The sequence below is a fragment of the Sciurus carolinensis genome, chromosome 9, assembly GCF_902686445.1.
Source record: "Sciurus carolinensis chromosome 9, mSciCar1.2, whole genome shotgun sequence".
NCBI classification, from domain to species: Eukaryota; Metazoa; Chordata; class Mammalia; order Rodentia; family Sciuridae; genus Sciurus; species Sciurus carolinensis.
In genome coordinates, this window is record NC_062221.1 from 78,416,476 (window position 1) to 78,431,722 (window position 15,247).

At 40.6% G+C, this 15,247-nt stretch overlaps 1 protein-coding gene across 19 annotated transcripts in view; it reads left to right on the forward strand.

The window, feature by feature from the left end:
• Zbtb20 (zinc finger and BTB domain containing 20) overlaps positions 1-15,247 on the forward strand; it is a 793,136-nt gene that overhangs the window by 753,908 nt on the left and 23,981 nt on the right. For all 19 annotated transcript variants that reach the window (XM_047564557.1, XM_047564559.1, XM_047564560.1 and 16 more), the window contains one exon: positions 4,186-5,790. In XM_047564557.1, the coding sequence (XP_047420513.1) occupies positions 4,186-5,790 (1,605 nt within the window). The remainder of the gene's footprint in view (positions 1-4,185; positions 5,791-15,247) is intronic.

Genomic DNA, 15,247 nt, shown 5'->3' on the forward strand with positions numbered 1-15,247 from the left:
CAAATTTCTAAAGATTGAACAGTTGATTTATGTCTTCTGAGGAGAAATCTGTTATCAATAGCTAAGAAATGTGCTGAAATTCCTGGTGGTCACTGCACACTGGGTTTAGGCACCCTGGAAGATAGAGGAGAACCCTCATTAGGAGAGGGCCCAAGCATCCCCCTTTTTGCCCAAGAATGGATAAGTGAAATCCTACAACTCCCCTTCCCACAGGCTGATGACCCTTCTGCAGTTCCACTACAGGAGTAAGGGCTCAGGTAGGAGCCAGGTAGGAGAAAGGTTTTGCTCTGTCTGCTGCCTTCCTCTTGCACAGCTGATTTCCCCAGTGCTCCCAACCACTCTCCAAAGATGTGAAGACACCAGTGAACTAGAAAGAAAGGGTAGGAAAGCACAGAGCCATTTGCTCTAGATGGGGAAACTGTGAGCTAAAACCTCTGTATCTCCTATAGTACAAGGGCTCAGAAAGGCCCTTGGCATTTAGGTGAACTAGATATAACTGGGGTTTTGCTCCTTGTAGGAAATTGGAGGAGTAAGCAGTCTGAGTAACCAAAATACATATCTGCATTCCCAGAGTCCAAGGACTTGTTCCTAGTATGAACAACTTCTCAAGTGGCACCAAGGTGTGATAGCTTAAGAGCATCATTAATCCCCTGATATAGGAAAGATCAACCTCAGCATTTTACAGATCAAGATACAATGTTGAGAAGAGTGTGATGTATGAGACTGGGTTGTGGAGGCCACCCTAGCCCTATTTTCTGTTCTGCCCTATTTACCTCATCTGAGCCTGGTGCCCCAGATTGAAAGCTCAAGGGTTTTTCGGCCCTGCCATTTGACTTAGACCTGTTAACTTGACCGAAATTCCTATTGGTTTTAATTTGAGAGCTGGAGTTTCTTCCCAAGTCACAGAGACTCCAGTTCCCATCCCCCTCTGCAGCACCTTATTCTTGCACTAGTCTCATTTTATATATCCTTTTGCTCTCCTGACTGAAAAAGGACTAGATTTCACACCTAATTAAAAGAGATTGTATTGCCTGCTGTTTCCTTTCTTGTTCATTTTCTCTTAAGCACAGGCAGCTTTTTATTCTCATGCTAAGTCCTATCCATGGACCCCTGCAGTTTAAGGGACAGGCAGGAGCTGAATTCCTACAAAAACAGAGAGCCAGGCCCTCTCCCACCTTCACCAGGACTAACCCCCCGTGTCAGCCCATACATTGTGCTCCCTCTTAGAACACAGTCACTTAGAATACATCACCACATTCAGTGCAATTCCTTGTGTTTCTAGTGAATGCCATACAGGCTGACTTCATGTTTTTACTCTGCTGAAAGGAGTAGGTTATTATTTTAAAACGCAGGGAACAATTTCTTTTTTATCACTTTGCATCGGTTCCATGTTTATTCCATGGTAGGTTTTAAATTTTTTCTTTAAGGTGGGGAGGCATCTTCAGATACACAAAATCTATGTAAAGTTGTGTGCCCGTGGCTTTATAGAGTTGACAGGGTTTGGGTTTTGGGGGAGGAGAGTGGTTGTTTTGGGTGTGTGTGTGTGTGTGTGTTTTGAATAGCCCAAATGCCTATTCAGTGCCAATCTAGGAAAGAATAGAGTTAGCATTTTCACACCATTCCTTCCTATACAGTCCTTGAATAACCATCTAATCATGATTTGTTTTCAATGGGGACAAATCTTCTACAGTAGAGTATTTCAGATTTATTCCGTTGGAATCTATACATTAATGCCCATTGGATGAAAAGGACATGTTCACAAAAGCCTGGACTTTGCCTTGCTGGGGCAGAAACTTTTTCCCACTGTATTAGTGTTAAAAATGAAAGAAAGCCTGGGAAAGGAGTTGCCTCTGCATTGTGTGCTGGAGAAATGAGGCGTGCTTGAATGGAGAAGCAGAGTTCCTCCATCACATCTGTACCCATATCAGCAAAAAGCGATTCAGCCTTTCATGGCTGCTCATTGCAGTGTGGGGCCAGAATACTTAGGAAGATGTTTAAGAATTATGTCTGCAAAAATCCAACTAGGCTTATCAGATCAGCATGTGTATGTGTACAAGTTTACATTTCTGTAGTTTTTAATGAAGTTGGTGACAACATTACTGCAGTAATCATAACTTCAGAATATTTAGCAGATAACTTGATTGTTGAGATTGACTAGACTTGCAATCCAATTTAGTCAAACAAGCAGTTTGAATTTTTCTCATGAGATACTGTGTGTGTGTGTATATGTGTGTGTGTGTGTGTGTGTGTGTGTGTGTGTGTGTATGAATCTGTGTGATAGGACAGCTTTTGATGTTGACCATTTCTTATCTCTAAAGCAATATCCATAACATTCAATGTCTTTATTTTATTTTTTTTCTACTAAGATAAGGATGGCCCTAGATCTTTGGGTGATTTAAGTTTCATTCCTCAGAATCCAGTGTATGCAGTGAAAGGAGCATCAAGAGGAATGAACTCTAATCCAACCCTCCCACTTACTAGTTATGTAAAACTATGGGCGAATCACTTAGACATTTTGAGAGCCCAACTTCCTCTTACAGCTAATAGGAATAATAAGACCTGTCCTAAAAACATATAAAAAGTAAATGAGATGTTACATGTCAGACAGTTTTGCACACTAAAATATTACATGGCTATTCATTGTTAAAATAATTGTGATGACGCTACTTCCCAGAATTACCTGAAAGAAGACAACTCAGTCATATACGACATCTCAACATCTCTAGTGTTATGCTACGATTTAAAGAATGTTCTCACCAGTTTAGATAAATCTGTTTTAGCCTGTAATTCCAGATACTCAGGAGGCTGAGGCAAGTTCAAGACTATCCTTAGCAATTTAGCAAGACCCATTGTTAAAATACATTAAAATAAAAAGGGATGGGGATAGAGCTCAGTAATAGAGCACCCCTGGTACTACCAAAAACAACAACAACAACAACAAGGTTTCAATAAGTCCGTTTTACTCAGAGGTGGTGATTTTACTGCTTACTATTTTAAATAAAAGAGAGACATTAGTGATAGTAAAATTTTATGTAGAAAACTCAATATTTTAGTGTCAAGGTGAGATAGTGTTTTTCTTGCATTGTTCCAAGAACGAGGACTCCGAAGAAGGAGTTGGAGAGAGGGATTCTTGAGAGTCATCTGAGAGGTGAAGTAGAGGAATAGGAAAGCCCTAAGTCTTCGTGCTTTAGCCACTAAGGTCGATCTAGATGTTGTCATAATTATTCCTCCTTTACACAGCCTGAAAATACGGAGGTGGCAATGGATCAGGCTTACCATGGTCTCCATGTTGTTGACTATTGTCTTCCTCTGAGGAAGTTCCCTGGAGTGCGTGCATAGAGCACCCTGTTACCTAGGGCAAATGTGCATCCCACCCCCGGTTCACTCGTGCTCTCCTGGCCTAGTTACTCCAGTGCTGCCTTTCGCTCTAAAACTGCCCAGTGTAAATGTGATCACCCAGTTTACTCCAGTCTTCTTGGTCAGCATACCCAACTTTGACCTTTTTAACACTCTGTCCTCATTAAGTCTCAGAAAATCACCCATATTACACATAACCATCTTAAAACGTACTCAAACAGGTTATCAGAGATGATAAGAAAGCCCCTTTAGCTAACAGATTGCTTCCTGTAATCATCCATTATATGGAAAACGTGGTGGCAGCTGGTCAGTAGACATTGTAGTCTGGGTTGAATTTTCACATATATGGTGTGGGCTATGGTACATGACATATAAACTAATAGGAAGGGATTTATTTCTTTACTGTGAATACTGGTGCTGTCTAGGAATAAAAATTGGCAGAAACACAAACTTTCCTGAAGGACCTCGACTTAGACCTGTCTAAAATGAAAATAGAATGTTCCCTGAGAACAAGTTCCCCTCAAGCCCCTCCATTCTTTCTTGTTGAAGTCATAGCAGTGGAAAGATGCATCCCATTATTAAACTGACAACCTCAGTTGAAGCTGTGGGGGACCAATATGGATTCAATACCCAATATCTAGGGCACTAAGGCAGGCAGTGGGAAAGAACTCCAGGCTTGTTCCTTTAGGCTTGTATGTACAGTCCAAACATCTCTGCCTGTTTCCGCAGGAAGGGTGCTTCTAGCATTGCTCACCTGAGACCTAGGTTTTAGAAATGCAATTAGATCTGATCCGTGCCCTGTTTTGTGTCTGCCTTGCTGTACTGCAGGTGACATCAGTTGCAAGGGGATGACCGAGCGCATTCACAGCATCAACCTTCACAACTTCAGCAATTCCGTGCTCGAGACCCTCAACGAGCAGCGCAACCGTGGCCACTTCTGTGACGTGACGGTGCGCATCCACGGGAGCATGCTGCGCGCACACCGCTGCGTGCTGGCAGCCGGCAGCCCCTTCTTCCAGGACAAGCTGCTACTGGGCTACAGCGACATCGAGATCCCTTCGGTGGTGTCAGTGCAGTCAGTGCAAAAGCTCATTGACTTCATGTACAGCGGCGTGCTGCGAGTCTCGCAGTCGGAAGCTCTGCAGATCCTCACAGCTGCCAGCATCCTGCAGATCAAAACAGTCATAGATGAGTGCACACGCATCGTGTCACAGAACGTGGGCGATGTGTTCCCAGGCATCCAGGACTCGGGCCAGGACACGCCACGGGGCACCCCTGAGTCAGGCACGTCGGGCCAGAGTAGTGACACGGAATCGGGCTACCTGCAGAGCCACCCACAACACAGTGTGGATAGAATCTACTCCGCACTCTATGCCTGCTCCATGCAAAATGGCAGCGGCGAGCGCTCCTTCTACAGCGGTGCGGTGGTCAGCCACCATGAGACTGCGCTCGGCCTGCCCCGCGACCACCACATGGAAGACCCCAGCTGGATCACACGCATCCACGAGCGCTCGCAGCAGATGGAGCGCTACCTGTCCACCACCCCCGAGACCACGCACTGCCGCAAGCAACCCCGGCCTGTGCGCATCCAGACATTGGTGGGCAACATCCACATCAAGCAGGAGATGGAGGATGATTATGACTACTATGGGCAGCAAAGGGTGCAGATCCTGGAGCGCAATGAATCCGAAGAGTGCACAGAAGACACGGACCAGGCTGAGGGCACCGAGAGTGAACCCAAAGGGGAAAGCTTCGACTCCGGTGTTAGCTCCTCCATAGGCACAGAACCCGACTCGGTGGAACAGCAGTTTGGGCCGGGGGCGGCCCGAGATGGCCAGGCAGAGCCCACCCAACCCGAGCAGGCCACGGAAACCCCTGCCGACTCTGGCCCTCAGCCAAACCAGCTAGAAACAGGTGCCTCCTCTCCAGAAAGAAACAATGAGGTGGAGATGGACAACAGGGTCATCACAGTCAGCAACAGCTCAGACAAGAGTGTCCTGCAACAGCCTTCAGTCAACACGTCCATCGGGCAGCCATTGCCAAGTACCCAGCTCTACTTACGCCAGACAGAAACCCTCACCAGCAACCTGAGGATGCCTCTGACCTTGACCAGCAACACACAGGTCATTGGCACAGCGGGCAACACCTATCTGCCGGCCCTCTTCACTACCCAGCCCGCGGGCAGTGGCCCTAAGCCTTTCCTCTTCAGCCTGCCACAACCCCTGGCAGGCCAGCAGACCCAGTTTGTGACAGTGTCCCAGCCCGGCCTGTCAACCTTTACTGCACAGCTGCCAGCGCCACAGCCCCTGGCCTCATCTGCAGGCCACAGCACAGCCAGTGGGCAAGGCGAAAAAAAGCCTTATGAGTGCACTCTCTGCAACAAGACTTTCACCGCCAAACAGAATTACGTCAAGCACATGTTCGTACACACAGGTGAGTGCGGGTTACCTGGAGGCCTGGCAACTGGGGCTGAGGGAGCTGTGAGAAGGGAAGTACAGGACAGGAGGTGGAAGGGAAGGTTTGAAGTCATCTTTCAGATTTTAAAGAAACCCCACCACAAGCCCATTCCGGAAACTCCAGCTGTTCCCACTCGTAGAAATAGTACCCTACCACTGAAAGACAAACTCACAGAAACCCTGTGTAGAATAGAGATGTCAAAGGGATGTTCAGCCTGCAGAAGAGAAGAATTAGGGCATCATATAGACCATAGTCAAGTACTTAAGTTTCAGAGGCAGCATAATGCAGTAATTAAGAACTTGAGCTCTGGGGCCAGAACATTTGGATTTGGATTCAGGCTTAGCAACCACCAAAAGGTGACAACCTTGGGAAACTCACTTTTCTGTTCTTCAGTTTCCTTGTCTATAAAATGAAAATAATAGCAGTACACCTTCATTATAGCTTCTTTTTGAGGAGTATGTTAATTAATATATATAAAATTCTTAGAAAAGCTCTTAGCACATAATATGTACTGTATAACTGGTAGTTATTATTAGCATTATTAAGATGGCCGAGAGGAGGCAAACACTAAGTTATTTTCTCTCTGGCTCTAAAAAAATAGACCTGGGCCTGTGATTGAACATTCTAGGGATTCTTTCAACTTACTAAAAAAAGAAATATAGTTATCCTAAGCTGGGTTAGACTGCCTCCAAAGGAACTGGTTCCTGTAGTGAGATGTATTTAAGGACAGAATGGATGATCATTTCACAGGGATGTTGTAGAGGGAATTCAGTCATCAAGATGAGCAAGATAGGTGTTTCTCTGGATCCTATGACTCCAGAGCAAAGCTCTCCTGACATCTCTACTGGTACTTCTTCCTACCTCCACAATGGGACAGATATAGAAGTGGGAACTCCATGGATGTGCCTCCATAGAAGTGACCACCTGGATGATTAAGATTTTACGTAGATTCTCTTATACCTAAAAACACCTTCTGCAATGAACATCATCATACTTGAAATTATAATGAGAGTCATTCTTCTGATAACTTCTGGTTCCAGAATAGCCCTTATATTAAATGACAAATAATTTGCCAGAGGAAAAATTACAAGCTTTAATTCCAATACATGGAAAAAATTTAGTTTCTCAGAATAGCCTTATTTCTCAGGTCAGGCTAGTAGTAATTGAGAGATAAGGCATAAAACATATACTTAAATTGAGGACAGAAAGAGAAAGGAAACAATAGACATAGAGATAAGATAGCAGTGTGGAAGTAAACAACTGAAAGAGCAAATTACTATGAAACTTTGAAGGTGAACTTTGCCTTCTTTGCAGTTCAGCTTAAGTCAGGACATTATGTAAATCAATGTATGCATCCAAATGCAAATCAGTTATACTTAAAGATTTCTATTTTCACACCTCCAAATAGACATAGTGGCTCACTACTGAATTCAGGAAGAAAATTAGGTAGTGGTAAGTAACTATGTTTACTCAGGGTAAATATGAATGCAATAAAAACCTGAGATCAATCAAGAGAAATTAATGAAGTAGCAATGCTTTTATTTATGTAGCAACATAAGGCAAAATACTCTCAAATAGCTTAAAACCTTTGTCTCTAAACAACCATCTTATAAGCCAGTCAAATAAAGGATTAACAGGAAAAGAGAAACTATTTATTGATGTAGCTCCTTAACCAAAGTTGACTTTTCTGGTCTTAGCACAATAAACCTATCTACTCTCCCCTTCGATGCATCTCTTCTACTAGATCTATTGGATATAAAATTCACACATTCTATTAGATGACATAGTAGAATAAAGCTTTAAATTTGCAACATAAAATCTTCAGTGTACTGTCAAAAACTATCTTTTTGATATGTAAATATATTTCTACAATAAAGTCACCAAAGGATTCTATGGTAAACCCAAATAACTAGGTTTGCCCATAAGAAAACCAGCAATGGATTTGTATACTTAGATTTCATAGGTGCAAATGTTATAGGTAAAGTTATTTTATAAATCTGAGTTATGCTCAAAGTGTGATCTTCAGAATGGTATAAGTTACTGAGATCCTCTGTAATTTCTAAAGGTGTTTGCATTAGTGTGCATAGTATGGCCACATCTGGAAATAACTAATCACATACATAAATCAATTGGGGTACCTCAATTTTAAAAGAACTCTGTTCTCTTTTATGCTACAGTGGCAATTATTTGGCAGTGGCAAATTGGAATGGCCTCCCATATTTCAAAACTTTTTTCTAGAAAAGTCTCTAAACTAACAAGGTTTAAGAACAATTGGCCTAGGTCCTTCTATTCAAAAGGAAAGACCACCTGAGCATGTGGAGGTAATTCAGTCAGGACTTTGATTTGCTATGGCCCACACTTCTGAAGATCTTTTCCATTTCTTGGGAAAACATAAAACAAAGGGGCGGGGAGCCTCCCAGCCTTACAGGAGCCCAGGGAAGCCCCTGTAAGGGATAAACACTCAGAGCAAAAAGTCCAAATGTTGGTATAAGAAGATTCTAGACAGTACTGGAGGTTCTTGGAAGAGCAGAGATTTTCTTGATGTTCTTACCTATAGACTAACCAAAAAGAATCCTACCAAGCAAGAGTAGTTTGGCAGAGCTGAAAGGAAATAAATTTGAGTTTTCTCCATCATAACTACTATGCAAACAAATAAACCTTCGTAGTAACTGACTTTGCATTTTATTAACTTCAAAGTTTAAGGTAGGTGATACTTTCAAAAACTGCAGAGAATCACTGTGAGATATGGATTCTGATGAAATTCTGTGAAGATCGCTGTAAATCATCCACATGTTCATGAAAGGAAGTATAGGAGACCAATAAATAGTTCATCATTTTGATTTTGATCTAAGCTTGACAAAGCACTAATTAGGAAAGCATATTACAAAATGACTGTAACAGTAAAACTTAGGGCAGATACATGGGTGAAAGATGACTCTACTGTAATTAGAGAATTTGGGTCCTCTAAATAGCAGCGTGATCTTAACCAAGTCACTTGATTCTAAAACCATCAGTTTCTGTGAGTTCAAAATGAAAATAAATTTCCACCTTTTGAGTAGCAGTGAAGTTTTGATACATGTGAGAGTTTTTCATAAAAGGCAAAGCATAACTACATTTTGAAAATTCATTATCATTATTATTTTAGCCCCCCTCACCTAGGAGACATTGAGTTTCTCTGTTCTCTCATTTCTGAGTAATGCATGTTGAATACGTTTCCTTCCTCTGAGATTCAAATCCTGAAGCAATATGATATTCCTTGGGTTTCTCTTGAAATTCCTTCATAATGAGAACTATTTTTCATTCCTTAAAATTTTTATAAAAGTGAAAGAAATACCCTTACCCTAACACTCTTTATCTACTACCAAACAAAACATAGTAGGACATTCCTTTTAGAAGTTTTCATGTTCCTTTACTGCACCTTCCTAAGAGTTGAGAAAAAAAGGGTACCAGGAGTTTAAGACATGTTTAAAAGCAAGAGTATTTGAAAAAAATGAAGTACAAACCATCCTGTTGTGAAACAAAGTAGGGCTCTTCCATATGTCTCTCTCATCAAGAACAAACAAACAAACAAACAAAAGGTCAAAATAAAGGAATACAGGTGAAAGGGAAAAACAAGAATATTAGAAGGACAAGCCTGGTTGTCAGTGTGGTTATGGAAGGCAAACAACAGGAGAATTCCAAAATCACCCTCCATCAGTGTGATCTCCATCCCAGCAGCACCAGAGCCTCTTCCAACTACCCCTTACCCCGCACCCCTCTCCAATCAGAAGTTCTGATGGAGCCCAGCAATCTGCATTGTAGCAAGCTCTGATGCCTGCTGAAGTTGAGAATCACTCCTCTGGAGGACTGAGCCTGGTTTAGTAGGAGCCCGATAGCATTAGGTTGCTTCTGTTACGTAACAGTATTCTTTAAAATTCAGCTAAGAAGAATCTGTGAGTATGGCAAAGTAAACCAGGGTTATGGATAAAAGCTCATAGTGCAAAAGTTATATTACAGAAGCCAATCTCTCAAATATGAGCAGTGAGCTCGGTCTTCCAAACTGCATAGGTGTTGTGGCAGATTTACCCCTCTGGTATTTAGAATTACTGACCTGTATTATTTTGTGGGCATTGTTAAACTTTCTCATTAGAATGTAAACTCTGTGAGAGTCAGAAGACATACACACACTACACACACACACTATATATATATATATATATATATATATATATATATATATATATATATATATTTATGTACCCAGAAAATAATATCTTACAAATAAAAAACATTTAATAATACTTAATCAATGGATTAATCAAATCCTTCTCTAATGATGTCTAACCACTTTTCAAAGGATGAGTGGTCTATTTCCACAGATTTACATATTAAATACTTTTTCCAAGGATCTAAACATGTTTCAGACACCATATTCTATTTGTTCTTACCTTGCTTTAGGTAAGAAAATCGCACATGTAATCAGAATGACCAGAATGGCATCTGGGCTATTTATTAATCTTTGGTATACCCAAAGTTGCCAGACTTTAAAAAAAAAAAATAGGACAACCAATTAAAGTTGAATTTCAGATAAACAAAATCTGAAATCTGTAATCCCAGTGACTTGGGAGTCTGAGGCAGGAAGATCACAAGTTCAAAGCAGCCTCAGCAAAAGCAAGGTGCAAAGCAACTCAGTGAGACCCTGTCTCTAAATAAAAATATAAAATAGGACTGGGGATATGGCTTAGTGGTCAAGTGTGCCTGAGTTCAATCCCTAGTACTGAAAAAATTTTTAAATGTAGATTATTAGAGTATGTCCCATGTAAAATTTGTGATGTACTTATATTAAAAATTATTTGTTGTTTATCTGAAATTCAAATTTAATAGGGTATCATATTTTTAGCTGGCAACCATTTTCAGGTGGAACTTTATTTTAAGATTCAAACTTAGGACTTTCTGCTATAAAAATCTATAAATGAATATGGGCTAGCATATGTAGTTGCTTAGCAAATGTTTGTTGAGTGAGTATGTAAATGACTATTTAAAAATGTGGGCATGAGAACTTAATTCAAGGGACTTATACATAAATGCATTCTTTTCTCAGCAAGACTTTTAGTTTTTTTATTTTCTTTTTTCTTTTTTTAAAATTAGCTGCCGAATATATTGTACAGATATCTGTGTTCCTACTTTTTTCCCCAGCAACAAAAGATAGATGTTTTTGCTTTTGCTGAATCATATTATCAAGAGTTTTTAGTCTACTAATACTCTCTGCGCATGACATAAGTTTGCTTGTCACTTTGAAAAGGTCTGCTATTTCAGTCATGAATTCAATGTAAATAGATAAAGTTATAAGAGGAGCAAAACATTATTAGCAGTGGCACAATAATAGTGCTGCCAATAATAATCCTTATATAGAGCATGAACTATTAGCCAATGGGGTTAAAGGAACGAGTTTAAGTTCTGGAGTAAGAAAGCCTTGGTTCTACCACTTTCTGACTGAATGACATTAGATAAATTCTAGGTTCAACCCAAACCTCAGTTTTTCAGATCTTAAATAGTACATATTTTATATGGTTGCTCTGAGAATTAAGTAATTTATGTGAAAGCATTTAACTATAAATAGTATAAAATTATCAAAGCCATTTAGGAACATATATATATATATATGTCACAACAACATGATATATTTTGCAACATAACCTAGAAAGCAAGAAATTATTAATAGGGAGGGGGAGATAATCTCGTGAGGCTGGTATCTTACTGTCAGCTATGATTTATTTGTCAGGGGATCTTCAAGATGTGAGTAGTACTCTAATTGGAGATACCACTTTCTGGGCATGTTAAAATCTACTCCATGCATAAAGTTGTAAGAGAGGTCAGATGATGTGGATGAAGTTCCCTGAGATCTTCAAACATCTGCTTACTACCAAAGTATTTTAGCTGTCACTGAAGCCACAAATGTTTTATGAATTTAGTGTGTCCACAGTAGGCAATCCCGCTTAGACAGTCACCAAGAACAGGTCAGAAGGCCTGGTAGGCAGCCGTACTATCTGTATCTCAGGAGTGTGGGCCCTCTTTTAACCAGATTTCTCTGAATAGAGAGCAAACTCAGTAAAGCTCCATATAATTCCATCTGAGTAGAATACCCTTGTTGATACTGAGCCTTTCTTATTCTCTGGTCCAGGATTGAGTTTCCCCATTCAGAGGACCTGCACTTTCCAGAACAACCATACTCTCCTCTTCATCTTCCTCTTCTTTCCTTGCTGCCAGCTACCTCATCAAGCACCCTGTCTTCGTTTTCTGACCCTTCATTGTGCTATACCAAGGGAAAGGCAGAGAGAGTGGGAGAGGCAGGTAGAAACCGCGCTTCTGAAAACACCCTTGGCTGTCCTTTTTGCAGTCTGGGAGAAACCTGGTGAAAATGAGAAAGAATCAGTAGAATAAGTGACTTCTTGCTGAGCTCCCAGTACTGGAGTTTCTTGGCCCATCAGGATGGCTTTACTATAACTTAGGGCAGAGCCCTCAACATCTATTAACCTAAGTAGTGTCTTTCTTTTTTATTTTCTTCCCCCCGCCCCCAACAACTTGTCAGTTATAGTTAAGTAAGTATCAAAGCTGGTCCCTGAGGAGTTGAAGAGCAGGCATTGAAAAATGGAGAAAAATATAAACTTTTACCACTGCCCCATCCTTGAAAAGGCAGTGAAGGACCCAGTCTCTACCCTCAATTTCTTTACCTGCTGTTCAGTTTGTCTGCCTCCACTGCTCAGTACACTGCTAGGTAGAGAATTCCCTTTCTCTATGCTATTTGCTAGCCTTTTATTCATGATACCTCTTCTTTTCATTAGCATATATCATTGAGAGTAGACTATACCCTTAACTGTGAATTAGAGAGCTGCAGGATAATCACTTGCATTATTGATTATCGGAAATGATTTTTTAAATTCTGGATTGGCTTCCCTATGTCATGCAAGTCATTTCTCAGTTGGTTTCGCTTATCCTCAGTTCCTTTGTACTGAATGGAACAGTTTACTTTTTCTAAAACTGCTGCATACTCTGTTCTAAGTGCTTTATCTCTTTAATTTTCAAAACAACTTCTCAAGGCAGGTACTTTCCGTATTATTCTCCAGTTATAGATAAGGAAACCAAGGCTTAAAGAGGATAAATAACATGCCCAAGTCACCCAGCCAAGGAAATGGAGTTCATATCTGGATCCTGCATCTGTATAGGCCCTAAATGGATTATTTTTAAGTGAAGGGGCTCACATGAGCTTGCCCTTCATGTTACAATTCGAAAGTATCCACTTTGTACTTTGTGTCCCTTTCTAACAAACCATACTTGCCATTTCCGATGATAGGCTCAAACTTGGAAAGCCATCTACTACCATTTGTCTTCACTTTTCTTTTCTTCTCAGGGAAATCAACGCTCAGCAGACCACAGTCATTTCATGTATAGTGTCTAAAGCCCTCTAGGGAATGTAGTAAGTCATATACTGAAAAGTAATGACCCGGAAAATACTAACATTCCTTTTGAGTGATATTGTTTCAAATCTATATATTTAGAAAGGGAAATTGTGGGCACCTGACTAATCTGAAAACACACCCCATTTAGTTAGACAGTTCCTGAAATACCTATGTCCCACCATCGCAGCACCTAGTAATTATAAAGAGTACCTTCCTTTAGGGAGCTCCCAAGTGCTTTGCAAACATTTTTCCTCATTAACTAGCATACCATTTTTTCTGTGGCAGGGAAGGGAACAAAATACTTTGTCCTATTTAAAATGTGGGACTGCTAAGGCGTTGAGTGATTAAACAGGTTGCCCTCAGGTCATTTGCTGACAAGGCCAGAACTGGAATCTTCCAGGGGTTGTGGGTCACTCTAAGCAGAAGACCAGGAAATTGGCAAAGGGCCGTGCAAGTGCTTGGTCCAACTCCTCACAGAAGGCAAAACAAACCCAGAGAGATGAAAACACTTAAAAAGCCCAGGGTCGCACGAATAATTAATGCAGAACTGATACTACAAGCATACAAACAGCATACATATATATGCTATGGAGGGAAAGATGACAACTGTGAAGAATCAATTTAGAGTCAGATTAGAAGGGTGTGAAAGTAAAAAGCCTTCACCAGTGACCTTGCCTAGAGGCAAAGCACACAGTTAGAAGGTGAAAGTTTCAAATAGCAAGAGCGTTTTAACACAGACAAAGTTTCAACTTCCTAGCAGCCAAAATACCATCTGGAACTTAAGGCACGCTTCCCATTAAAGGTGACAGGTGGACATGTTTTAAAAGATAGTTGGCCAGCCAATCATAGCTGCTATAAATTGTACTGAAAGCACAAGGATAGCAAAGACCAGCTGAGTTCCAAGCATGTTTACAGCTGACAGAAATGTTTCAACTAAAAATAACATGCATGACTGTCTCTTTTAGGGAATCTCTCATTTCAAAAAAATTTACCAACGTAAACACTACACATAGACTGAGCTCTTCAGCAAACTGAGATTATTAGCAATGAGCCTTCCCTAACTTCTCCTATTTTAGTCTAAAAGTAAAATTCTTCTCTTCTAACCCTGAGACCCCGTGCATCTTATTGTCCCATCAGTGTGCTTCCAAACAAATTCTTTTGTTTGAAAACACAACAACAGTAACAACAAAACTGTCCAATGAGAGAAAGTTACACAAAATGGATCATGAACATAAAGCACTTAACACCAAACCTGGCACATAATAAGCACTCAGTACATGGTGATTATATTTATTGCAATTATTACCACAACATGTCAAACCTCCTATCTTGTTTAATGGAAAAAATGGAAACACAGTCAAGACATATCTTATAAATGGAAGTTAACTCAAGTTTAAAAGTAGATTCCTTGCCCTGCTACGTAGTTCAGTTGTAAAAATATTACCCTACAGAGTTTCAGGCTTTGGGCCTTAGGCTGGGTCATGGAAGAGTATGCAGAAGGAGCTTTCTGCTTTGAGGTAGGTGCCCACACTGGTGATCAGAAATGAGATGGGAGAGACAGATCAAACACTTTAGTGCAGTTCATCTTACCTGTCAAGAGCAGAGATTAAAAAAAAAAAAAAAAAAAAAAAAAAAAAAAGCCCAGTTAAGAACAGTCAAACAAAAACAAGTCTTTAAGTAATGATGCAAGGAGATGTCACAGACCCATGGACTTTACTGACAGAAGAATACCTCATGTCATCATTCAGTGACTGTGTATTCTTACGCACCTAGTTTTTAACTAGCTTGATCATTTGGTTTCTAAGCCAATAACAAACCAAAGCAGTAAACACAGGAGGAAAAGGGCCTCTGCCAACAGGCTAGAAAAAAGAAAGAGACAGAAAAAACTATTTTAGAAATTGACCTAAGAGTTCAAAAAGCATATGGAATCAGTTAATGGGGAAGGGGGTGGCCTTGTAATAAGAATACCATGCAAGTATTCCCACACCGCCCTTGGT